Raw genomic sequence first — 27,850 nt, forward strand, 5'->3', positions numbered from 1 at the left:
GAATTAATGCAACTGGACTTTTGAAGCAAGTTAATTTATTGAAGAGAAAAAAGTACACTTTGTTGTGTAATTCAGTTGCTTGTTTTGTAATCCAGTCCTGAGAATTGGGATATTCATTGCTTCTTGGGTCTGCTAACAGAATTGTTACTTAATTGTACTTAATTCATACTTGTCCACCAGGATGAAGAAAATAACATATCACTTGGTATTTATACTTTTTTAAATACTGAAAATTAGACTGTTTCCTGTACTCCTTAGAGCTCTGACGTGGGCCTTTGACTTTTGAGCCATAGGTCTGAGAGTGTGGGTCTTTTGTAGCTGGGCATTCATCCTTCTGAGCATGCTGATGTGAGAAGTGAAGGAGCCCCTTGTTTTACAAGCATAACATGTTTTTCTGTTTCAAATGTGAAAGGCACAATGATGGGATTTGCAATAGCTGAGCACTGTTGCACTTCTGTGACATGCATGCCATCCACATTTGCACTTTATAAAGTTCAGACCTCCTCTAGATGACAGATTTGACCTGCTCTATGAAGCATTTCCACTGAGAATCTCATGGGATCTTAGGTAGCACAAGGAATTTTTCAAATAAGTTCTGATAAAGAATAGAAATGAGACAAGTTATGTTGCAGCATTTCTGAAATCCACCATGAGATTCTGTAACTTCTCCTGGTAAGAACATCTAAAAGGCAACACCCCAGGCTTACTTGATGAAGTTTCTTGCCTTCCAAATTTGATTTCTGTACATCATAGGTTTGGGGGTTTTTTTTGGTTGGTTTTTTTTTTGTTGTTTGTTTGTTTTTTGTTTGTTTGTTTGGGTTTTTGGTGTTTGGCTTTTTTTTTTTTTTTTTGCATGGAGTAATATTCCTGAATTCCAAAATTTCATGTTTTGTTACACTTATTTCCAATCCCAGTTATGTGCTTCCTGTGGAGAGGCTCACTGAGGAAGATGAAATGCTTCTGGGTAGTGAGGGTATTCCAGTTTATTCTGACCTTGAGTATCCTTGAGTCAGGTATGGGGACATCCTGATACGAATCTCCAGGAGCCTTGCAGGATTTTGAACTTGAAGGCGAGCTAGAATTCAGCACTGCATTGCTGTTGTACTTCTAGGTGTTTTCTTTTTAAACACATGCTTCATTATCTTAATTTATTTACCTTAAATGTGTATCTATTTTTATATCTGACTTGTTTTTCACTAATTTGGTGTGAGAAAATACCTATCTGCATGCAGAATTTTGAGCTGTATTTCTTATTCTCATTTCCACGGGATACTAGCCCAATGATGTCGGAAGCTGGCCGTTGCCATGGTGCCAATTTTTATATGGCCACAACACTCCTGGAACAGGAAACAATCCCTCTCCTCAAAATAATTCTGGTATTAATTACACAGTGGATTTGAAATGTTTGTTTGTCACCAGTGCTGATCTCCTGTAACGCTCCTGAGCCCTGAAAGGTTAAAATTGCTCATACAGAATTTGTTTTTTCATTTTTAATAAGCATTTTTCTCAGATACAACAGCAACAATTCAAGAGGTGTGCGCTGAACTGTAATAAGTGAATAATACTGTCATTTTGCTTTCCTAACTTCTGGCTAGACATGCCAAGCTGTTCTGTTGACATCACCTTATTTGTCTGTCTTTCAGTGAGTACGGTGTAGAGACTTTGCATGGACCAGCCTATGGCCCCAGCAGTCACTCTGCTGCAGCTTCCTCAGCTCCTTCCTCCTCCTCAGCATTTCGCCATGTAGTGCCATCTAGACAAATAGTGGAAAGGCAACCTCGAATGCTGGACTTCAGGGTTGAGTACAGAGACAGAAGTGTGGATGTAGTACTTGAAGACAGCTCTACAGTTGGTAAGGATTTGTAAAAATGAAATCAATGAAATCGTGAAACTGTTCAAAAGACAAACTAAAAAGGTTCAACCCCAAAAATCCAAGTCTTAAAGCAAAGTAGAACGAAACCCCTCAAAAAGAAAACAAAGAAAGATCCCCCCCAAAATGCAGCCTCCACAGCTACTAACCATTTTCAAATCTCTTTACAGCTTTAAAAAAAGCAAAATTTCACTAATCCATGGTAAAGGTTAGTGATCTATCAAATATTCATATTGAAATCTAGTTTTCTTGTGAATTTGCTTCAGAAACAAAATGAAGATTAATAATTAAGTTGAGGCATGAAAATGTAATTTGGGATAGGATTCGTGTAGATGCAAACTATTAATGAGTGGATGATCTTGGCATTTCCTCTTTGAATCTGTATGGCATCTCTTTCTGCACAGGATTAGTGACAAGATTAGAGGAATTCTTCCTGGTGTGAGGAACATTATTGCATTCTTTGTAGTTGAATTATTATTTGACTCTTTCATTCAAATTAAGATTAATTCTATCAGTTTTATTTTCTTTACCCTAAAATTGATGCATTTTGAAGCAGTGTGTTAGAAGTATGCTATTGCTAGTGTTTCAGAGCACGTTATTTTTTACATTCCCCAAACTGGGAATTCATTTCCTTCTGCTAAGGAAGAAAAGTATTTTCATTTTTTTTATTTTTAGTGATGAGCTTATACAGATCCAAATAAGGAGCTACGTGGAGGAATAGTTGATGAAAGCAATTTTCCGTGCTGCAGCCTTTTGTCTGGGATGAAATTTGGAAATTTTGAAACTCTTGATCCTCACTTGTCCTTTCTGGAATGGATTTGGTGTTGGGTGGCGCCACCTAGCGGTGATCGGTTTGAATGATCGATGGGTGTTCTGTGTTTTCCTTCGGGCTGAGTTACACCCATGGAAATTGGACATCAAAATCTCATCAGATCCGAATTTTTCAGCTGTACTGCTGTGATTTTTCTTTTCTTATTGACTTCTTAATACTTGATTTTTACCTGAAAGCTGTAGGGCAAAAGGCAGTTTGTATAGAACTTCTGTATTTTGGGATATAAAGATGGAGGGCAGCCTTGTGTTTTTAAGTCCTGGGAGAAGTGAGCAAGGCAAATTTTAGAACTTCAGCTGTGGACTTGAGGGAAGAATAGTTTTTGCTTTAATGGGCATCTTCTTGCCTATGAGAGGGTGCCCAGGAGGGCACAGGGGCCCAAGAGAGCTAGTTGATCTTCAAGGAGAAACTCTTCAAAGCACAGGAACAGTTCCTTGCAATGTGCAAGAGGAGCAAGCATGGCAGAAGGCCAGCACAGAAGAAAAAGCATTTCTGGCTGAGCTAAATTCAAAAACAAAGTAGCCAGAGCTGAAAGTAGTGGTGGGCTGCCCAGCAGGAGCACAGAGATGTGCAGGTTTGAAGTTAGGAAGAACAGAGCTCAGCTGAAGGTGAAACCACTGAGGGGTTAGAAGGGTTTCTGTAAGTACATCAGCACGAGAAGAAAGGCTAAGGCAAATATGAACCTGTGTTCAGTGGTGATTCTGAGCTTGGTCTGTGGGAAGATTATGGAGTAAATCTTTCTGGAAGCACTTTTTGGGCACAGCCAAAAAAGAAGGGGATTTGGAACACCCAGCATGGATTTACTAAAGGCAAGTTGTACCTCATCAGTCAGCATTATTGCCTTTTACAATTTGATGACTGGCTCAGTTGACAAGGGGAGAGATTGTCAGTGTGGCTTTAGTAAGGCCTATGATGTACTCTGCTGTTGTATTTTTCCAGTCATAATGTTAAGGAAAAAAATGGATAAAAAGAAATGATCAAAATAGATCTTAATCTGCTCAGAGAAGGTGGCTGGTATTTTGGAGGGCAGGGCTGCTGTTTAGTGGGTCCTGGACAGCCTGGAGAAATGGGCTGACAGGAGCCTCCTGAAGTTCCAAGAAAACAAAGTGAAGTTCTGTATCTGGCATAGGATAACTCCATGTTATCCCCACCTGATGCCTGTCTGAAGGCTGATGGGCTAGAAAACAATTTAATAGAAGGGATCTTGGGTGCTTCAGCAATGAACTTGTGCAGTGAAGAAGACCTGCCATGTCCCAGGCTTTGCTAGCAGGAGTGCAGTTGGTGGATCTCAGGAAATCATAATTTCCCTCTATGCAGCACTTGCCAGACTGCATCTGGAGCACTGTGTGGGGTTTTGAGGTGCTCACTAGAAGAAAGATGATGGCATCCTGCAGGAAGCCTGGGCTCTGGGCTAACAGGAGGAAAGACACAGAGAAGAGGATTTGTTCAGCCTGCAGGAAAGGGGAAAGGTACAGAGCTGACCTCTGTCTGCAGCTCCCTGCTGGAGGCCATGGAGAACTTGGAGCCAGACTTGTCTTGGAGGTGCATGAGAATGGGAGGCAATAGACACATCAAAAATTCACATTGAATAAAAGGAATTTTTTTTATTGTGAGGGTGGTGAAGTACTGAAACTGGTTGGCCAGAAAAGTTGTCAGACTTCCATGCTGACATGTTCAAGAGTCAGCTGGACAAGCCATAGACTAAACTGGTTTAATTAGACCTTTGAGTTAGACTTGGGTCACATGAACTCCAGAGGTACCTTCCAGCCTGAGTTACTTTATGACTGTAATTAGTACAGGGGAAGAAGAGCATCAAAATGTACAAAACACTGGAAAAGCTGTCAGAGCAGTCACTTGTATGAACATTCCAGTTCCTTAGGTCTGGACTAATGCTAATGAAATTTGGTGTCAGAAATATGCACCCTCTTTAAGTCTGGTGCTCCAGATAGCACACAGCTGTGTGTCTAATAAGTATAGAATATAGAATTACCAATATATATGTCCAAATCATCAGATCCTTGATTCTCCAATCATTCATGCTTTGTGATTATTTTTTGGAGCTTTATTTGTCCTTTACTGTTTGAAGGGTATGTCACAAGGGTAACTAGACTGAAAATCCTTCTCTTAGTAAATTTTTCCTTGCTCTTGCTTTTTAATGCTGTTTGATATAAAGCAGTAAATGTTTTCTATATTTCTTTTTTTTTTCTCTCTAGGAGATATAAAACATATTCTAGAAAATGAACTTCAGATTCCTGCATCTAAAATGCTGTTAAAAGGGTGGAAGACTGGAGATGTAGATGATAGTGTAAGTTTTCAACTGTGTTTTCAGTTAACTGAACTCAGTTTCAAACTGAGCATCTGTGGGTGGGGATCACAATGCAAGAATTGTTGGTTTCAAACAGTGTCAGATGTCTCGGGTGGCACACAAAGAACTCTTAATCTAAAACATTGCAAAATAAAATCAGGACAAATCAGTTTGTGTTTGGTTTGTATAGAATGTGGCCCCTACAAAAATGATGTTTTGAAGTAACAGGAATTGTGTCTTGAAACAAAATATTTGCTGATACTGTAAATACATACCTATGATTAAAAAAAAAAACAAGTCAGAATTGGTGAATGTTTTATATTTATAATGATTTTTCTCCCCTCAGACTGTTTTAAAAAGTCTACACTTGCCAAAAAATAATAGTCTTTATGTTCTAACACCTGACCTGCCTCCTCCTTCTTCAAGTCATTCTGGGTAAGTCTTTTGGCCATAAATTCTATTTGTATGGATTTGGTGGGGGGTTTTTTGTTTGTTTGTGTTTTTTGTTTGTTTGTTGGGTTTTTTGGTGTTTTTTTTAATGAAGCCATGTGTATATTTGCAGGAATCTGCAGTCAGTAAATACAAAGTGTTTTCACTGCACTAGTGACTGTTGGGATGAAAAGAAGCTTGTTGGGGTATTTAAAACTTTGGTGGGGTACATGAATCTCTTAGGTACATACAGAATTTTACATCTGAATTTTACAGATGTGCTGACTTTCATTTAACAGAAATCTAGTCCCTGTGGAAATGAGAGCTGGCCTTGCATAATTTGCTGCTTTATGTTGCTCCATTTAATGTATCTTATCAATCTGTATAAATCGTTCCCATCTGTTCGGAATTTTCTTTATGAAATGTTCGTTACATTATTTTATCTGGTACTTTTAGAATGTATGTGGATGGTCTGAATAATTAATTAGTAGAAATAAATTAATTATTCATTAATAATTAATTATCATTTATTTCCTTGAGAAGGATATTGAGAATTGAGAAGGATATATTTTATTATTGATTTGAACACTCAAGAAATAAGTGTTCATATGTCCCAGAATCACAGAATCATCAAAGCTGGAAGAGACCTTCAAGGTTATCTAGTTCAACCTACCATATTCACCTCTGAAACATATCCCAGGTGCCACATCCATACATCTCTTGAACACTTCCTGACTCCACCACATCCCTGAGCAGCTTAATCCAGTGCTTAACTACTCTTTCAGGGAAAGATGCTTTTCTAATTCCTAATCTGAACTTGAGGTGCAATTTAGAGCCATTTCCTCTCATCCTTCCACTAGGGACATGGCAGTGGAGACAGGTCACTTCCTCTTTTGGGGGAGTTTGGAGAGTGAGAAGGTCCCCCCTGAGCTGCAGGGTTTCTCCAGGAACACCCCGGGCTCCCTCAGTCACCTCAGGACTTTCCTCCCCAGCTCCATTCCCATCTCCGGCCCTGCTCCAGCCCCTCCAGAGCTGAGGGGCCCAGAGCTGGGCACAGTCCCCGAGGTGTGGCCTCAGCAGCACAGGGGACAGTCACTGCCCTGCTCCTGCACTGTTCCTGCTGACATCCAGGTGCCCCTGGCCCTGCTGCTGAAATCCAGGTGCCCCTGGCCCTGCTGCTGACATCCAGGTCCCTCTGTCCCTGCTGCTGACATCCAGGTCCCTCTGTCCCTGCTGCTGACATCCAGGTGCCCCTGTCCCTGCTGGTGACATCCAGATACCCCTGGCCCTGCTGCAGACATCCAGGTGCCCCTGGCCCTCCTGCTGACATCCAGGTGTCTCTGGCCCTCCTGCTGACATCCAGGTGCCCCTGGCCCTCCTGCTGACATCCAGGTGCCCCTGGCCCTGCTGCCCACCTGGGCACACCTGGCTCGTGTTCAGCCCCTGTCCAGCAGCACCCCCAGGTCTCTTTCTGCTGTCAGGGAATATTGCGAAGGTTTGAAAAGGAAACGACGTTGTATGAAAAATACTCTTTTAAATAATTAGCAATTTTCTTCCCTTTCCCGAAGGCAGCCCTGGATGTGGTTTCCCAGGAAAATGGGAATTTTCCTCAGTAGCCGCTAGAGGGTGCGCGGGAATTGAGCCTGCCGGAGGAGCTGCTCCGGACCGGCGAGCTCAGGGATGCCTTTGGAATGGGCAAAATGCACGGATTTCAGCTGGTAGTTTGGCTTTCTGCCCTTGTAGGTGATAGGAGAATATCCTGCAAGTGCAGTTCTATTACTGGTGAGAGGAATTCTTGGAGAGTCAATAGAAATTTGTAGCTGCCTTCCTAAGGACTGAAACTACTTTGTATATTACTGAAAGGTATTTGAGCACGTTAACGTGGAGTCTGTGGAGGAATTAAGAGTACTGATATGAATTATAAAACTAATAATTATAAAAAAAGGAGCATTAAGAGAGGGGAAGAGTGGCACTGGAACAGAGGGTGGTGTACGAGAACTGTATGTGCAAACAGAAACTGTATTTGTGTGTGAGGACAATAAACCATTGTACCTTAGCAGCTATTTGAAGAACACTGAAAAGACACTACAGCTGCTAATTGTTTCATTTCCAATTCCAAAATTTTCTAGCCAGGTATTGCTGTATATTGTAATTTGAATGTTATAATTCCAGAGAGAAAACTGGAGTCTGAAGAGAGTTGTTTATTGCAACTGCAGTAAAGTATATAACAACAAACTGTTTAAAAACTGTTCTTAGCCTTTTTTATTGGATTAATGGTTTTAAAGAACTTCACTTGACAGTAAAATCAAAGTGGTTGTTACCTTTTATAGTTTATATTTGTTTCATAGTGGAGATTAGTTCTGGATATTTTTAAGATAAAAGTTGGTAGCTTTGGGACAGCAAATGGTGCCTAATTAGTGGCTATTTAAACACGGATAATTTGAAGGCTAGATCATCTTCCTGAAGTCATAAATTCTAGATGAAAGGGGAGGCTTGCCTCCAATTAAAGCATCAATGCAGATCAAAACACATCTAATTGAAGCAATGTACCAAACCCAGTTACACTGTTTACTGCCTACTGTTAGGTCAGTTATTATTCAGATTAGTTTGTTACCCACAATTTTTAAAAGCGTCATGCTCACATCTATTATTAATGGATGTTGAGGAACTTTGCCTCTTGCTCTAGGAGTTCATCTGTTGTTTTCTTCAAATGCCTTCTGTTTTGAACTAGAGATAAATAGTCGTGATTTGAATATCTCCAGAAAGTGATATTTGAAAAGCCTGAGATTCCAGTATGTGATATTTTATCTATATGCCCTTCTTAAAAGGAACAGTCTGGCCTCAGCTCTGTAAGATCCACTTTTTGTCTGTTCTTTATAGTGAGGCAGAACAGTGTCTGAAACATCCTATTCCAACATATTGGTATGAAGGCATTGAAGTTTATTGTGACAGACTGAATGGGCTTAACCCAGAACTGACTGAAAACCACCATCTAAATGTAATGGCAAAGTGATCCTGCCTTTTAAACAAACAGAAATCTCCTGGGGTATCTTTGTTCATCAGTGGCCTACCTAAAGCTTTTATAGGTAATAGAAACCCAGTGAATTACTACTGCATGCTAGTAAATTGAGGTGGAAAGATTAAATTTAAATGTCAAATACCACATGTATTGTTCCACCCTGCTACCACAGTTTCAGCTGGCAAAGCCATACTTATCCATGCACGATATCCAGAACAATAACCATGTGTTCTGTGAGCTGTGGACATAATGAAATCTGATTTCTAGCAAATTCCTGCCTCATCCCAGCAGCTGCAGTAAATCAGCCTTCTCCTTCCATGCTTCCATTATCTCACCTACCTCTGATGCTGCCTCTACTTGTGTATTTTGTAGCACCTGTGTAATATTTATCCCCTTGCACAGAGTATCAGCCTGCTCTTCATCTGTTCTCCAGCTCACAGTCAGGTAGTATCAAAGGAAAGGAGAAATCATGTCCTGTGGGTAGTTCTGAGATCACTGGCCAGGGGTCACCTGGATGAGTATGAAATACTGCACTTTTAGTGCAGCCTTTTACTGAGGTGGGTGGTAATTTGGGTCCTCTTCCTCCTCCTGGCTGATGATTTACACCTGGTATTTGAGACCTTTCTAACCATGAGACCTCCTTAAAACCAGTGACTATATTCAAAAGTTACCAGGTGGGAGCAGAAGTTACCAGGTGGGTGGAGAAGAACATGATTTCCCTTGGAAGCAATCCTAAAAGGAAAGATGCCAAAGAATGTCCATCCCAGCTTTGTCAGATTAGATTAATCCCTTCCTCAGCAATTCTTTCTCTTTGTTGTCTTAGATGCTTCTTGAAGGCTGGCAATACTCAGTTGAGGAAATAGGTTTAGGAGAATGCAAGAGTGAAGCATGAAAAGTGTGAGCAGGGGAGTCTGGCCATGGAGCTGGGTCTCCTTTCTATCCTGTGTGTTCTGGGAGATATTTTTTATAATTTTTTGTTGCTGTTGTCATTGTAATGGATATAATGTATTTTATACTTCTTTTTGCTAAATAGCTGAAAGTTAAAGATACTTCATTATACTTGCTGAAACACTGGAAGGTTGAAAAGCATTAAAACCCCAGGTGCATACCATGGAGATTATTAGAAATAATGCAATTTTGCTAAGTGATTGTAACTTGTTTAACAAGTGTAATCATCTGTGTAGAAAAGAAAAACCCCACAGATCCCTTTTTTCAAGCAATAGGTCCATATATTGTTGAATGCCTCTGCTTTAGATGATTGCAGAGCAGTGGTGGTGATGCTGTACGTTATCAACTGTAGCAGAGTGTTAATTAAGAACGATGTAACCTGCAACTCCAATTATTAGTCCTGTCTGTTTAGCTGGACAGGAGCAGTGCCTTGCTTTAGTTACTTTGAAAGCTTCCATAAGAATGGTAAGATTAATGTTTTATTTTCCCATCTGTTCATGAGACAGTTTAAAAATCCTGAAGTTTAAAATGCAATAGAATGTAAACAAAAGGGCTTCTGCTCATTTACATGTTAGCCAGATTTGCTAACTGATTGCTGTTTGAACCTAATCTACCACCTCCTGCTGCATTAGCTACAACAAACATTACATTTACATACTGATTTCTTATTTTGTTTTAATGTAAATAATCTGTAATTACAGTAAATTTGGACTTCTGTTGACATGAGCTTATATAAATCTGTAAGTTTAAAATGGAAATGTTAATTACCTTGTGCCATACCTGTTTATATAAAAATCAGAGGTTTTGGGGAAATCTGTGTGACTTGAGAAAGATATTGCCTAGTGGGAAATACTGAGTCTATTTCATAAAAACTGGAATGAAAAGGACCATACATATAATTGATTAAGGATTTCCTTATGGTTTCAAATTCTAAAATATTACTAAAATTTCAAAGAAAAATGCTGTTGAAAAGCAAAGTATCATATAAAAAAATCAGAGCATCAATGCCATCACTTAACAGCAGATAGAACCAATCTGTTTTGTATGTCTAGGTCTCTTGCTCTGATCTGTTTTCTTTTGTCAATTCCTGAACTTCTTTTTTGGGTCTCCTCAGTTGGAGGATTGGTGCCCAAAAATACAGATTCCCTTGCCTCTTGTGCTGCACAGCGAGTGCAGAACCATTCAGCTGAGGTTAAAAGGTTGTAATGGTGTATATTGCCTATCAGCAAATGCTTCTGAAAGCTGAGGTTTGCAGTAGGGGAAAAATGTTCTAGTAAGAGTGGCCTACTTTAGTCCTCTTTCCAGAATTTAGTTTTCTTTTCCCTCTAATTAATTCTCAGATTAATTGTATTCTCTTAGCACTGGTGACAACAAAGAAAAAGAAGGAAAAAAAAAATCTGTCTTGTCTTTAATGGGACTTATGGTTTGACCCTGATTTTTTTCCCCCTTTTTAATATAGCTATTTTATATGGAAAATTGTAGTGAACTACAACATTTGTAGGAAAATTAAACAGCTGCAAACACTGAGGCCAAAATTTTAGAGATGTGCCTTGTAGTCAAAGTCAGTCTTCTCAATATGCTTATGTGGACCTAAAGAGAAATAAAAATAAGCTTCATCTTACTGCCAGTGAGAAGTTTCCTTTAAATACTTTCACCTTGTAAAATTTATCATTACCTTAATGGCTGAAATACAATTTTTGGGCAAGATGTATTTTGGCCCAAGTAATTTGGGGTAATCTGCAACCCTCTTTGCTGGAGGAAATGATTGTGGGAGGGACAGACATCTCTGGCTGTGTGTTCACATCAACCCCATCCCACACAGGAGGGTGGGCAGTGCTGGCATCAGTGACCCATCAGGTGTGCCATCAATTCCTGCTCCCTGGCACTTTCTAGTGGACACTTCCCAAGCTTTACAGCCATCAGGCTGTGTGAGTTTTTGATGTTGGAGCTCCAAGGACTGGAGCAGTTGACCAGTCCATTTCAGTGTAAGCAGAAGTAATGTTCCTCAGTTTGTTATTTTTCTGAAGAAAAAGTGAACAATTAACCATGCACTGCATTTGCTAACACTTTCAAACCAGTTTCTCCTCATTTTTTTTCAGGTTGGTTTTTTTTTTAGCCAGCTTAATTTTCAGCCTCTTTTTTCACTCTGTTTGTCAATGAATATGTGCTGAGAATTTGCTTGTTAACAACATTCAGCTTGTGTTGCTTAGAAATCCCAAAAGTAGAGGTGTCAAAATTGTTAGTTCAAAAATTAAAGCTTTTAATTTTTAGACACTTCATTTAAATTTGTTTGAAGAGTATTTTCTCCTTTCCAAAATATTTCCTGCTCTCACAAGTGGAAAACTTCTCCTATGAGTGGATGCTTTTTATTAGCATGCTGTATTTTGAGTTGTACTGAAGTGTGGGGATTGTGCATAACTGGAGAGACTGAGGGTTTGATCAGACTGGCCTGTTTATTCTATGTTTACATCAATTACAGAATGAAAACATGAGTCATGTTATCAGTTAGCATCTACAGATTTTCAGATAGAGTCAAAATTAGCTATAACAGAACCTTGTGTGAGTCTGTATGAAATCCAGAGCCATTCACATATGCAGTAATTAATGTTTTCAGAGCAATTAAATATGTCATTTGCCTCCAGTATTTGCTGAAAACAAATAAAAAATCAGAATCTGAAAAAGCACAGCAGGATATTTTAGTTGCTACTGAACATTTGCCAATAGAAAATATGGTTATGGGGATGCAAAACTTACTAACAATCAAATTAGAATCACCTTTGAAAATAGGCATACAGCTTTTCAGAACTTCTCTTTTTATTTTTCCCCCTCTTTTGAGGGGCTGTTAGGTATTTAAAGAATTGTTAGGCCTTTTGTTGAAAATCTTGTGAAAGTACAGAAAATGACATGTTCAGCATCAATGACTCCAGTTACATTAGTAGTGTCTCACATGATCATACTTAGCATTGGCAATGAGTTCTATTTCTTTTCCATATTGGAAAACCATAAAAGACAAGAAATTGCACTTCATTATTTTGTTTTGTAGTATGTGATTATTGAGACGTGGCTGGAGCCAAATTAGGTTTCTCAGTGAAGATATTTTTGTAAGCTAAATATCCCTGAGATGTTCATGCAAATTGTGTATCTCTTGCTAAAGCATCCAGTGAGTATTGTATGAGTTCTTTCCCATCTGAGCAGCAAACCAGCAGATCAGTAATTCCAGAAGGAATTAAAACTAACAAATCAGGTCTCAAATGGAGGAATCTTTCTTGTCTTCTTGTATCATAAGATACAGCTGTGCTGGTCTGAGTTCCCAGCTTGTCCTTCAGTGCTAAGAGGAATGGCATGTTGAAGTACCATGGAATAGTGAAGATGTGAAGGAAAAAACCACAGTCTGTCATTCTTTTAAGTGTATGTGATAAGAAAAAAAAGAATTGAATAGGCCCAATTAAATTTCATATGCCACTGAACAAGTTAAGTCTACATAAATATTGTTTAGAAGCCCAAGGTGTGGTACAGTGTTGCTGCAGTTTTGTAGCATGTGTAAGATTGCACACAGCAATAATTGCCATGTCTGTAACAGAAGTCCTGCCTTCTGCTTTGAAAAGTAGATAGCTGCATAATTTTGTACCTAATTAAGCAATCAGGAAGCCTTTATAATATCCAGAAGGAAAATCAGGAAAAAAACCCAAGTTTGTAACAATATGAAGATATGGTTGGCCTGTTTAAACTGTATCTTAAGATTTTTTTTTTAATTTAATTTTTATTTATGTTTTTATTTTTCTTAAAACCCTCTGTGAGTGTACATTTAAAACAATGTGAGCAGAACTAAATTTTCTAAGTGTTCCATACCCACACGAGAAATTTTGCTGTGGTTACTTTTCCAGTTCTAATTAGCTGGGTTTATGTACTTTAAATGAATATAAGCAGGAGAATTTCCATTTGGTTTCTGCTTCAGGTAACCCTTGAGAAACAAGAGCATGCTTTGCCTTGTTCTATTTACCATCAGTTCTTAATGTGCATCATAGCTTGATATTTGGTCTGGCCATCAATATGCTGACAAGCCTATTATTAATGGCATTAGGAGTGCTAAATACACCCGATGTTTGTGAAGATAATGGGACTCTCTCCATTTTGAAAATACTTAACATTAGATGAGCTTTAAAGGCTGCAGTCACCTTATTAAGGAAGGAGTTCAGGAATGGCCTTTGGTCATTCTCAGCATGCTTCCTTGCATTTAAGAGTGAAAAGAGAGATGATAATGTTGTGCCTGGACTTGTCCATGCAGAGTTTAGGGTACCCTGGGGTTTTTGCATCTAACTGTAAAACAAGCTATAACATGCTTATCCCTGATTTTCCTGTTTTTCTTTCAACCATTTCAGGGCCCTGCAGGAGTCATTAAATCAAAACTTCATGCTGATTGTCACCCATCGAGAAGTCCAGCGGGAGTACAACCTCAACTTCTCAGGAAGCAGTACCATTCAGGAGGTGAGTGCTGTTTCACAGCTGAAGAATAAATGTAGCTCATTATAGCTAATGCCAGCTCTCTTAAAGGGGGTTTGCATAGTCCTGATGGATATTCCTGTATTTTATTAGCCTTTTTTATTTTTATCAACTGGATCTTCAAGATTTGATTAAAGAATTCAGTTATAAAAGGTATTCTATTAAATTATACAGAAAGGATGTTTCTTTTTGTATTGTAGTAGCAAGATACACAAACAGTTGTGTATACACAAACAGTTTATTGAGTTATTCAAATTTAATTTTACTTGAAATCCCTTGAAGCTCTCTCTGTCTTCCCTTCTTTTAACCAGCTCCATCTCCATTGTGTAGGCACCTCAGCCCCTGTGCTGGTTGCTGGTTGCTGGTGGGATGCTGTAATTGTTACTGGCCTGGGAGCCAAATGGTTTTGCGTGTAATGGACGTTGCTGCCGTTCTGTGGAACGGCCAGCAAGGGGTGATATTGGAGAGAACTTCGGCAGAATTAAGTCCTAAAGGAACAAATATATCTGATGTGGCTCTGGACTCTCTGAGTTCAGAATAAGCAGTCCCTTGCATATTTTTACAACTCCTTTCCAAGCCCAAAGCTTGTTGACTAGTGCTCCATGGTGTATCTACTGCCAGATCTTGTGGATGTTATTTTCCATATTACCCACTGCCTTCTGGAAACTTGACAAACAACCTAGAAATGTGAATCTTCAGAATTCACATTACAAAATATTAAGATTAAATGTTTGCTTTTCAAATTAAATATATGTTTACTATTATTGGTCTGACACTTCTCTCAGTCTTTTAGGGTTGAACAGATTTTATTGAAGTTTTTCGTGTTGCATGCTGACGTGGTAGACAGAATTAATCTAAGTTCTGTAATATTAACTATGGGAGTAGTATCTCATACAACAATGAAAAATGATCACTAACTGTTTTCAGTGGGAATCCTGTTATTCTTAAGATCTGGATTCTGCTCTTTCTCTCATATGAAAGCCTATTTTCTATTTCTTATGTTTAGAACTACTGTAGTAAGTTCTGTTTTGTTTTTTGTGGTAATACAAATACACATACTTGAATCAATTTTACTTTAGAAGGGCTGAGCTTTGACTCTCTATAATTATAAAGAATTAGAACGTTAATGGAAATAAATAATCCAAAGATGTGGTTTTAATTTTAAAATGGTGAGATTCTAGAAGAAAACACATGCATATATAATGTTTGTCTGGTTTTTATCAATGCTGTATCATTTACTTTGCTGATGGGTCCTACCTGGCTTAAAGGATCCAGAAAGCTGTGACAGGGGGATGGATCTAAGCTGCCTTTCCATGCACTGAAGTTTTCTTGTTTGTGGTAATGGCAGTTTACAGTCATCAGGCTGCTGTATGAAATCAACATAATTTTAAAGTTCATTATGATTTTTCCCTTAAACAACCAAAATAAAAACCCTATCACCACATAACCAGCATGAGCAGAAAGCCTTTCTTTGCCTTTCTTATGTTGAGTGTCACACCCAATAGAGGGTATAAAATTGTGAAGGGGCTAAAATGAAAGGAGCTCCCTGGCCCTTGTTGAGCAGCTGATGCTGAACAGGTGAACGTGTCTGTCTGTGTAAAGGCTCCTGGAAATCCCTGGAGATTTTGCTGAGGTAAAAGGGTTGCTGAACATTTGTCTAATTATAGAAAACAAGCACTGTTTTGGATGTTAACTCCCTAATGGCTTCTTAATTTAATTTTTTTTTCTTTTAGCATAGAGTAATCATTGTAACAAATCTAGGCAGTCCTTGTGGTTTGGAGGAATCAGTGGTATCATTCCTCATCTCCTTTGTCTCTGTCCTCTCCAGGGACTGTTAGATTTTTTTTTTCCCTCTTCACTCTCTTGTTCACACTTTAACAAATTAATAGTTTACTTTCCTCCTGGTATGTTTTTGTAACGGTGGAGAAGCTCAGTGATGCAGTTGCCAACCACAAGAGGGCAGGAAGGACTATTCAATTATTACCTAAAAATGCTGCTCAGTGTTTTCAAATTAGCTTCTGGTATATTAACAAAAAGGACTATAATGGCCAAGTTATTGTTTGATTTACAGATAATTGGCATATTGCAGGGAGGAGACTTAATTTCACCCTTTTAAATTAAACAGGGAGATTTAAAAAGACATAAAATATTCATTAATGTTCAGTGATTATAAAGCAGTGGCATATATTTATTCTACCTTTATTACTGTTTCGATGGGAAAATACAGCAAATATTTCAGAAATCGACTTGGCCATACTGACAAGTTGAAATGTTTAAGCAGTGTTAATGCAATCTACTCACACACCATATCCTATGCAGAAAGATTCAAAATGACTACATCAATTATTAAAAGAAATATTTAAGATTCTAGAAATGTTCTACTTCTTGCCACAGTTGGGTGCAACTGTCTCTCAAGGGCTGCTGGTGCAGTGTGTTGTTGTTGTTATTATACTGTGAATTTTAAGGAATAGATATTTTTTTCCAAGGGTCTCAAAACCCCCCCCAAAGTCACACCAAAAACTGAACCCCACCACCCTTTCAGAAGGCAGAAATGTTTTGCAGTGCATTAAATGCAAAATCCAGTGAGCTCACAACTGTGCTTTCCTAAACTGCTATTGCTGCAGTTCTCTGGTTTTTTCATTGTTTAGGATGCATGTTTAATAGTAAATGATATTTGGATGAATTGTTTTCTCAAAGAAATCACGGTGTTTAATGGGGAAACCATGTGACAAAAAATTATCTGAGAGAAGCCTGATGCTGTAGTGCTCGTGTCTGCTTCCAACATTGATTGCATATTTAATAGTTGGATTTTAGAGGGTACTTCAAAACACCTTTGTTTTATTTTTTTATAATTCCTTATCAAAACAGCTAACTCTTTACATATTAAGATCTGTTTTCTCATCTTTAAAAATTTAAGTTGCATTCAGTTATATTATTTTGTGATCATGAACTTACACAGAATCTTTGGAAAAGAAATAAAAAAATAAATGGAACTTCTCAAAAATTCTGTATATTTGATTTAAAATTTTTTTTTGAGTTGGGTATGGGAGTAGTTAACTTGGAAAGTTAATAATAACATGATGGTCTAAATTGCAAGTTAATCTGTGTCACAGGTTTCTGACATCCGTTTGTTCTTGTAAAATTGCAGTAATAAATTAATTCCGGGCAGATAATGTTCTGGGAAATATCATGGTTACTTTTTTCCATGATCTGCATTTTAAATTGGAAATTGGTAGGTTTTGTGCCAGTTAGGAGACTATTAATGAATACATTTCCAGTGTATTACATGGTTATATAAAGACAATTTGACAAATTGAACTCCTAATACAAGACTAAAAGGAGTTTTCTGTCTGAAGACTTGTTCTTTATTCTGCTACAATAATTTATAGAGGCTGTTTGAAATTGGAGAGACTTTTTAACTTCAGGTTTGAGAAGCTCTGTGCTAAATTATTACAAGGCATTGCCACATTAAAGATAATTTCTTTTCTATCTATACTTACCAACTTGTTCTCATTTAGAAATGAACATTTCTACTATTTTTCATTTTTGCACGTTGTAGTTTTAATATTTTACAGAAATGAAGAAAAGCCTTCTTCAGGAAGGGGAATATTTAAAAGTGTGTTAAAAGCAAGTTTGTGTTCTGATCCTGGAGCAGACAAACTAATTTGTGAAAAACTTAATGGGCCTGAGTTCTTGTCACAGTAATGTGCTCTGCAGTTTTTGTTTTAATCAGTGACACAGAAAAAAAAAATCAAACATTTTTAACAAACTGGATGGCTCCATTAAAAACAAGGACTTTACATTTGTCTGTTTTACTCATTTGATACAGATTTTGAAGCCTTTTTGTGATTCCTGCGTGCAGGATTGCAAAAATACCCAGTGTACACAAGCAATGAGTTAAATATGCAGAACCTTCAGTCCCTTCACAGATTGGTGATCTTATTTTGTAACTGCTGGAAATTCCAGTCGAGAATACTATGTAAAGCAAGTACCAGGCACTAGAATTCTTGGTAAAACCTAAAATCTGTGCAAACAATGCAGAGAAGATGAGTTTTTAAATACTGGCTGCCTCTGCATAGCTGCCTCTGCTTTTTATTCTGTTCCTTTAGCCAATAACTTAAGCAGGGCTGCCTGCTCAGCATCCCTGTCACCTGTGCTAGGTGTATATTTGTTCTCTGTTCCCCACAGACTCACTGGCTGAGGTGGAATATGGAAAGCAATGTATCCAATAGCCCTCCAGGCAGGAGGAGGAACTATTTGTGCACACGACTGCCTGGGCTGAGATAAACTGTAAATTCTGTGTTGACAGACCCTAATCAAATCCTTTGTGATGAATTTCAACTTTTTTTGTGAGTGGATTAATGTTAAGCAAGATGCAAAATCACCATGATGAACATGCAGGCAGAAGCCTCATTGAAAAGGCCTAAATAAATGTAATATATAAATATAAGTAAGCTGAGAAATTACCTGCAGCAGGCAGAAAAATAATCTGGCTGAAGGTCTTGTACCTTTTTTAGATCTGTTTTTTGGTGTCTGAACAAAATATTTTCAAGACAGTTGTTGCTGAGTGAGATTATTCAAAGTAAATGTCAGACCCTGACATGGAGACATGAAATGTGTGGATAAATAATGTTACTCTTTTTAGTGCTGCGGCTAAATAATTACAATAAAACACATTTAACAGAAATAGACATACCCAAATATGGTAAATATATTAATAATTTCAGAAACAATTGTTTTGTGTTTTGACATTTTGTACTTGCTTTAAAATTGTTGAAAACTACTGCTGTAGTAAAAATCATTAAGTGGCACTTTTTGGATTTAATAGGAAGTGCACAAATGTTCTATTGTTCAGATACTCCTAATATCAGAGAAGCTATTAAAATGCATTGCTGTACTCATTGTACTTGAGAGCTGTATGTTTTTGTGAAATGTGAACATTTAGTTTGCTTTTAAAGAAATCTGTCATCTTAAAATTATACTCAATTTATAGCAAGTTGTGACAGCATTATATGTAATTTAAACATGACTCTGGTAGCCTCAGTGTTCTGCAGTGGTAAATGAGGACGTGCTTGCAAGCCAGGCTTTCACTTTTTCAGCGAGGAGAGAAAAATCTGGTTTTAAAAAGCTAAATCAACTTCTCAATTGGTTTTTTGCCTTTGTATTATAGAAAACCAGCGCATTCCGAAGGTAAAATGTATTTTAGAATCTGAAAGAAATCCTGATAAACTTTTTGTAAGTGGTCATATGTTGGGAATTAGATGAAGTTCCTTGGGAAATAAAGAGGAAATACCTTTAGGTACCTGTTCAACAGTGATAACTTCATTAGGCACTTAAAATATCTAATACCTGACTGAAGAGATCTGTTTTGAAGATATCCCATTGAAAAATATGTAGAACTACTTTTCTTTTTCTGCAACAGAAACAGCAATAAGAGATAAAGAAAGGGCACTACTTCTCACTTAATTATGAAACCTAATATATTCCTGACAGAATATGTTTCATAACCTGTAATTTGATTTTGGTGGGTTTGGACGTGCATATCATTAAAGAAACGATCTTCAGTTATTAAAAACTAGTAAACATGGACATTTTTATATGCAAGAAAAGGCAGAGAGTAAATAATTGCACTGGTGACCAATACTGTAATAATCCTGTTTTACAATATGCACTTGACAGGTTGTAATAGTGCTAATTGAAGAGACTAATTCACACTTGCTTCATTCTATTCAAAGGCAAAATCAGCAGCTTGTTTTGCTTTTGACCAGATGGTCCTGATGAACACCTACTGTGCACTTTAAGTGCTTTACTAGAATTACAAAGGCTGGGGGCTGCATCCGACTCAAAATGATTTGAGAAGAGAAAAAAACCTCACTGCTCAATGGATTTGGTGCAACTAAATTAATTCTAGTGGACCCATTACACATTGAGCCCCCTTTTCAAAGTGCTGAGCCTCCTCGTTTGTTCTGTAGCAATGAGAAAGTGAAAGGCAGATTACTGCAAACAGAAATAAAAAAAAAGTGCTGTGAAAAGGAGAAAAGAGGCCTTGAAGCCTTTTCATATCATTTGGGTTTTTCAAGTGCGTTATTTTTGGGGAGGGTGGATGTATGAAAAGCCAATTGGAGTTTTTTTTGTTTTAAAGTGCGCTATTTAAGTACTATGAATATAAAAGCAAGAGCAACAGTTGACTGAGTTTACTGTGGTAAAGCTTTGTGTCCAAGGATGAATCAAATTCATTATAGTCAATGCTTTGTATTTTCATATGAATGTAGGGTTAGTTTCACAAGACTGTGTCTGTTTAGGATAATTATAATTTAATATTTTCCTTTCATAAAGTTATCACTGTAGTTTATCTAAAATTTGCTGAAAGCAAGGTTTTTTTCCTTGCATAAATTTAGAAGCTCCCAGAGAGTTTTAAACTCCAAAGGAGGCTGTTTGATTTGCAAGGGAAGGCGAGGCAGGTTCCAATAGCACAGATTATTATAACTAATTAGAAGTCACACATCTGTTAACGTTCAGTTTGTCAGCACTCAGTTTAGTGTGTGTGTGTTTATATCTCTTCTTCCTTTCTCTCCTTCTCTGTCTCTATTCCCTTCCATCCCTAAGTGTAAGTTGGGTTGGAGAGAATCTCTCAAAGGATAAGGATCAATTTATTTGAATTTGAAAATAATGAGGAGTCATTGTTATAATTTTGGTTATGGGTTTGGCTCTGTAAATGCTCAGTCATGTGAGTTGTTCTTATTTTAGAAGTAATCATGTTGAATTGAATGGCTTTGCTCATGTAATTTAAGGATGCTAAGGATTTGGGGGATCAAGACCTAATTTAAAACCTTGAATTTTTAAAAAACTGCAATTAAAACCTTCTCTTGCTATTCTGATTTTGAATATTTGCTGTGTTTTGCTTTTAGGTTGGTGAATTTTCATGCAAGGCTCCTATCATAATGCTAGCTATTAAAAAGGTGTTAGCATGAAATGACAAGAAAACCTAAGCAGCTTTATGAACATATTAAACAGCTCTGTCCCCAGCTCTTGTGCTATTTAGAGTGGGAAAGCAGCACTCTGTAGCTAAATAGCACAGTGCTGTTATCTGTGTGAATTATATTTAGTTGAATAACAAATGAAAAATTCAAGTTAGCATTTTTTTTTTTGCAATTAAAAAAAATTAATTTACAGCTTGTAAATTAAAGTGGTTTAGAACACGGTTTAACCTTTCTATCCTGTGTTAACTATAATATGATCACTTCTATTATTGCATGATATACACTTATATTAAAAAAAACACATTCGTTGAATTGCTGATTTGTTTTCAAACAATGAAATTTGTATTTGTGCAAATTATAGTAGGCACAGTGTTCTCTCATGTTTTCTCATCAAACAAGCCAATTATACTTATAAATAGTGAGGTGCTAATGAACTGTTGTTCGGGAAAAGTTGATTTTTTTTTTTTAATTTGGGTAAGAAAGGAAACATTTCACAATTTTAGAGTGCTTGCTTGGTGAGAAAATATTTGAAAATATTTTACTTATGTAAATCATGTTGGTGCTATCACTTTTAAATACACAACAGAAGCTAATCTAAAATCCCCATCAGTTCATATGGAGCGTAACTACATGCTTGACATTGTAAATTGCTCACTTAATTGGGAACTGAGGATTTACTTATATTCATTAAGTTGCAGAAGTTGTTTCCTAAGAGCTGCTATTTCAGCTTGAAGTTTCTCTCTGCATTCCCTGAATAGAAAGAGGTAATTTTTTGGATAGTTGTGGTGATAAGGATATTTAAAGTAGTGGTTGTGGAGTTCCAACACGAAATGGTCACAAGTATCTTGATTGCAGTGTAATGATGGTGCTGCACTACATTGCTTTGTAATTACTATGCAAAGAAAACACCCAGTTGCTGTTCCAACTATGAATTAATAATGTTTGTCCCATCTATAATATCTTAGTGACACGGGCACCATCTCTGTAGTAAACCTGTTCCTTAGGGTTTTTAGTTCTGTTCCTAGATCTGTGTAAAATATGGATTTGAAAAGTTATCCTTTTGGTTTTGTACCAGGAATCGTGGGCATAAATTGGAGAGCCTTGCACTCATTTAAAGGATAAAATGGCCTCATAATCACCCACAAGAAATCCCTGTTACTGTTTTTAAAAAGGGTTATAGCAGCTCTCAGCAAATATTTGCAATAAGTGGCAAAATTTATGCCTTGCTTTGTGGTAGTTGCGTGACCAGACAGTGGGGCATAGGATTGTTTTAAGGTTTTTACAGCTGCAGGGAAAAAGCATCTGTTCCTAGAAAAGCCTTCATTGTTTAATTTTGACACTGCCTTTTCCATGCTGCTTGTACCAGTCTCTGGATTAGGTGGCACTAAGATAAAATTTGTTTTAAGTTGCTCCCAAATGCAGCTGTCACTATACACAGCCTTGTAGCTTAGGCAAAGGAGACATAATCAAAACAAGCATTTTTGTACAAGGTCATTTGGCAGACTGGGAAAGCTCAGAGCAGGAATTTTGACAATATTGTATCTGGTGGGTAGCTTGGCTACTAGCTTTTGTGTTTGTTTAATAATTCTGGTGATCACTAATGTATATGACTGTCTCAGAAATAATAGAAGGATTTTTTAAAGTGCGCTGCTTTTAATATACTTTAAATTTATTTTGATTGAGCAGTTTCTGTGGTATTCAGTTACATACATCCCATGTGTGTTTATTTGTATCTCTGTATCTCTACAGTGCAATGGAATTATTTACAAAAAGCAGGGAAAATTGACATTTTTGAAAGGGCTCCCATTTCTTTCCTTCAAAGTTTCCAGCGAATTGAAAATGAAAGAGCACTTCATTTTATGTATCCCAGAGTTGTGTTAATTTCTACCCAGCTGGTCTCAACTGATTGATACAAAGCCAAATTTGTGACTGCCTGCATTACAAAGTCTGTAATTTGCTAATGAATTATGATAATAATCTTTCATCACACATGAAAGATTTAGACAAACAATTTATTAACTATATAGTTTGATCACAATTTTTGGGTTTGTACCAAGCCTCAAATCTACTTTTATTTTTCCCTGCCTAGATTAGCAGACCAAAGTGAACTTACTCTTACCTTGTTTTGAAAGCAGTGATGGTGGAAGTTACATGGGGATGGTGGTGGACAGCAGAAATGATACAAACTCATAGTGTAAATATCCATATTTAATGTATAGACAAATCAAACTGCCCAGTTTCCAACTGGAGGAGCATCACAGTAGGCATGGCATAAGAAAATATTTGAGACTGCATCCACTGTTGGGGGTACATAGAAATAAATAAAAATAGGGTGCAGATATTGCTCAAGTTCAGCCTCCTCTGGATATGGTGGAGGCAAACTAATTAAAACACAGTCTGACAAAGCCATAGGGACAAACTGGGCTTAAAAAGAATGGAAAGGAAAACCAGATATTCCAGAAGAGGAGCAGTGCCACAAGATCTGTCAGCTTGGGTAAGTTTGGGGTTACTTTGGACACTCTAAGGACCCTCTGAGGACAATGTTCACAGGACATGAACTCACCATAAGTGTCTTCCTCTATGAAATTTGCCCATTTTTGATCAGGTCATCAATCTTCTAACCAAAGATTAATTCCCAGCTCTGCAGAACTTGCTCCTGTACACAGGAAGAAGGAGAGGAGCTCTGTGTTCAGTGCCCTCTTCTGTTTCTCAAGATAAACAGAGCTTGTGAAAAAAAAAAAAAAAAGTATTGATAATTTTTCTGCTTCTTTTGAGCTCAGTAGGTTGGGTTTGAGTAGGCAGTGTTTTGATATCCACCCTAGGAAAATAGTCAACCAAACAAAAAGCCCCACAAGGCCCAGCATGTATGTCCAGTGTTGCCATTTCTGTGTGGATGAAACCATTGGCTTCAGTGATTTCTGGCTCAATGTGCTTCTCCTCAGACCACGAGTGACCCAAACCATTTGGTTCCTCACCCCAAAACCACACGTGTATGACTGCCCCAAACAAAATCACACTGAGATTCCTGTTGCTACTGTTATATAAAGTATTGTTTGACTGGTAAAATTAGTTAAAAACCAAAGAAACAGGTGGTAAAGTCAAGAAAACACCATCCAGAGCAGGGCCTGTGAAAAGATGAGGAAAAGAACTTTAGGGTGGGTGCTGCCTGGAAAGGGGGTTGAGATATGACCCAAGACTTTTTGTTGTTACTTTATTATGCTGTTTGTTCCTGTCATATTTAGGGACCTAGAACTTTGTGAATAACCAGGAACATGTTCATGAATCACTTCTTACAGTATCAGGTTAAAAAGAAAAAGGTTTAGGTTTGGTTAGAAGGCAGGACTTTTTTGGTCAAACTGATTAATGGGAAGTGGAGAGAAGTGGGGAGGGAGGTGTAAACAACAGATGTACCAAGACCTTAACTCTCCCCCCTCCTTCATCCCCAGGAAGGTGATCCTATCCTGTAGTAGTTATCTGGTATGTCTAATGCCCAGTACATCTCTTGGAAATTATGATGTAATTTGGAAGTACAAACTAGCTGAGGATCTTTGCAATATTAGAAACAAATAATCAATTAAAGAAAAAAAAAAAAAAGGGAAACAGGAATAGAAAGAGCAAGGAGTTTTTGCTATTTTTCTATAATTTCCATGTAAGAGAGATCTTCTTACAAATGTGTACTAATAAAATAGCAGTAAGTCTGTCTGTCTGGTATCACAAGGCAGAGCTGTGCATACCTTACTCCAACCCCAACAACCCAAGGACAGACTTAATTCCAGTTATTTTGTTAACAGCATCAGGGCTGTGAACCCCAAATATCTGCAATTTCTTTTAGGAGAAACAGAAAGGTTTTATTTTGGTCTTATTTCACTCATTTTTGTTGGCAAGCTACCTTTTACTGAACTCAGCAACTGTAACACAGTGACTCTTATTTAAGAAACATTGTGAGCTGTGTTTGTGTCCTGTTATTAATTTCTCTGTAACTGTAAGCTGAATTTCAGTTCAACATCTCCCCTCTGTGTCTTGCATGAACTTCTGTTTGCACTTGCTCACAAAGTTCCTCTTTTAAGGTAAGAAGGACTTATTCCTGAATAATTCAAAAGTGGGGAGTGTAAGAAGTGCTTGGATTAATCTGCAGAGGGTTTTGTGTGTTGACAATTTCACCTATAACTAACAGTCTCTTTCACCCACTCTGCTTAAAAGGTCTTGGCTCTTTTTTATTCTTTGCATTGACCTTGGGCTGGCAGAGAAAAGACCAGACTGCAGCTGAGAGCTCTGACCACAGGGCAGCCTAGGCCAGGACTAAGGCAAACAAAATGGAGAAGCTCTGATATTCACAAAAAGCAATAACAGAAGAGTGGAAGAGGACACTTTTTTGGCAGTACAAAGCAATACAGTGAAACTTCTCCCCCTGCCCCAGGAGGTAGACTGCCAAGCCAGGCAGGTCCATATTAATTTTTCAAGGATGGCTCTTGTGAGGCCAGTGGAAAATACATAAATTCTCTGGATCATTCTTTGAGGTTTGGGGTGAGCTGGAAGTTTCTTTTTTGGTGAGCTAAGAGCAATAGACTGAGATGAAACTCCTCCTTAAATCTTCCCACAGACCAAGTTGCAGTTCACAGCTGTGGCTGCATTAGCACAGAGGACAGTGCAATAAGAGGTCTGCAGAGAAAACCTATCTATGGGAAAGATCTCTGATAGTTATCTATTTTGGCATTTTAACAGTGTCCATTTTATTAATTGAAATCTCAGAATTGTGCATGTTCTGTTTCACTTTGCTCTTAATACTAATTGGTTTGCCTGCTCAGAGTGTTTCATCCTCTAAGCTGAAGTGTGCAGTAAGTTGGGCAGGTGGGAGGTTTAAGAGTAGGAGTGTGTGTTTGAAGTGAAACACCAATGCAATTCCATTTTACAGGGGCTGGATTTACATCAGTCCCTTGGTGCAAATCAGTATTTTCAAATCCTGCAGCATTGGGAAGCCTCCATTGTAGCAGAAACAGTGTATTTAAAAAATAATTTTGTAGACAGAGGTGATGGAATTCTTCTTGAATAGGAACAAATAAATGAATGATTGAGTCAAAAATGCATGTGGGTGTTTTCAACTCACTGCAGAGTAGCCATGCAAAGAATCACTATGAGCAGTAAGACAAGCTTTTTAAATACCCAAAAAAGAAACAATTTTCCCCTTAGAGAACACATTAGCATTGTGTTTTGTTGATTTTCTTTCTTAAGATCAGTTTGAAGAGAGGAACCATAAAACTTGGAGATTAAATGTTTGTTCTGTAGACTAAGTGCAAACTGTTTGAAGTAGAGGATAATTTTAGCATACTCTGAAATAAGCATCTGTTGTCTCATGACATTGGTATCAGATGAGAAGTGAAAATCAATTTCAGTTCTCGTTTTGTGTCTTTTGTCTTGTGTCAGTTTTTAGGTCAGATCTAGGATCACTCAGATATGACTTAGAAAATCTGACACTCGCCCAACTGAATTTTTAACTCTATACGTCCTTTTTTTGTTTAGTAAACAGTGTCTTTTTCTCTTTTTTTAAAATCTTTTTAAGTTTGGGGTTTTTTTTTTCTGTTTCTTTAATTTTTTTGGTCGCTCACATACATGTTTTCTTTTGTACTGCTTTCTTATTTCTGCCTTTCATCTCCTCTTTTATTGAATTGTAATGAAAACAGCTTTTATGAATTTCTTCATTTCTACTTGTTCAAATAAAATATCAATATCTGGCCTAACTTTTCTAAGTACTATTTTCTCCTTACAATGCAATACAGAAAAAAATGCTGTAAGTCAGAAACCTTTAAAGTATTGTTCTTTTTATGCTTTTTTTTGCAGAATGCTTGTGTGTTGAATTATACCTGAAAGCTGTGCTTGTGTGTCAGTATAGTGCATGTTAATATTTCAGAGACTGAATTTTCACTAATTATTATCTGCCTATGTAATGGAAATTCTTTCTATCAACTAAATTTTTATTGCAGGTGTTAATTGTCATAGTTAAAAATATTACACATTCTTAGGATTTAGAAAGGAATTAGTTTTACATTTTTGATGTCATTTTGTTGGTATAAATTTTATACACTGAATTTGCATAACTAAGAGTATCCTTGTGGTTCAGAGGAGAAGCTTTTAGTATGGATCTGTTTTATTAATTTATTCTCAAGGAAAAACCAGAGAGAGTAGCTGAATATGTAAATGAGCAGCTTGTGATGCTATAACTTGTCAAACAACCATTGATGCAGTATAGCTGAGCAAACTGTTTCAGTGTGTGCATATACAGTAGGTATTTCTCTCCAAATTAATATTTGCATTTGAAATATGAGTGTAGTGCAAATACATGAGAAGTATATAACAATTAATAAACTTTTGTGCTTGGTGTTTACATATTATGTGCTCTGTATTTTAATTCTGAGCGTTATCTGTTTCTTAAGTAATTTTGAATTAGTCTTCCAAATATATTGATTTAAAGGGATTTATTACTTAATTATTAAGGTTTGATAGGCATTTATGGCCTTGAATCTGATTGGGTTTGGTCAGTAGTTAGCTGGCCTTTCTTGAGGCTGACATTTTGATTTCACAGTCTTTATTGATTTCATGTAGCAAATTGTTATCTTTATTACATTATGAGTAAGTAAAAAAAGCTGGCTTGTTCTTCAAGGTTTTAGTGTCCCCTCAGGGATTTCTTTCCATGATCATTTTCTTCTTCAACCAAAAGGACTTTGGATCCATCCTTTGACTTTGGATGGTTCCACAGACAAAAAAAAAAATAAAAAAGCTTCTCAGGCTTTTTAAAAGCTCTTAATTCCTTGCATACTTTTGTTCTCCCATTTGTGAATCAATTGCCAGCTTACTGTAATGCATTGGAATAGGATGAAGAAAAGTCTATTTTGCACTTTCTTCTTTGACTGCTTGGCAATTTAAGTGTAGTATAAGGAATTGCTAGAAAGTAATACCTTGATACATTAGAAATTAC

The 27,850-nt window shown here is 37.3% G+C and overlaps 1 protein-coding gene across 2 annotated transcripts in view; it reads left to right on the plus strand.

Annotated features, from left to right (window-relative positions):
• Nucleotides 1-27,850, plus strand: part of FAF1 (Fas associated factor 1) — a 152,893-nt gene that overhangs the window by 36,918 nt on the left and 88,125 nt on the right. For both annotated transcript variants that reach the window (XM_084211147.1, XM_084211148.1), the window contains 4 exons: nucleotides 1,644-1,852; nucleotides 4,913-5,004; nucleotides 5,351-5,439; nucleotides 13,780-13,885. In XM_084211147.1, the coding sequence (XP_084067273.1) occupies nucleotides 1,644-1,852; nucleotides 4,913-5,004; nucleotides 5,351-5,439; nucleotides 13,780-13,885 (496 nt within the window). The remainder of the gene's footprint in view (nucleotides 1-1,643; nucleotides 1,853-4,912; nucleotides 5,005-5,350; nucleotides 5,440-13,779; nucleotides 13,886-27,850) is intronic.

This window comes from Fringilla coelebs (genome assembly GCF_963513975.1).
Source record: "Fringilla coelebs genome assembly, chromosome: 9".
Classification (NCBI taxonomy): Eukaryota; Metazoa; Chordata; class Aves; order Passeriformes; family Fringillidae; genus Fringilla; species Fringilla coelebs.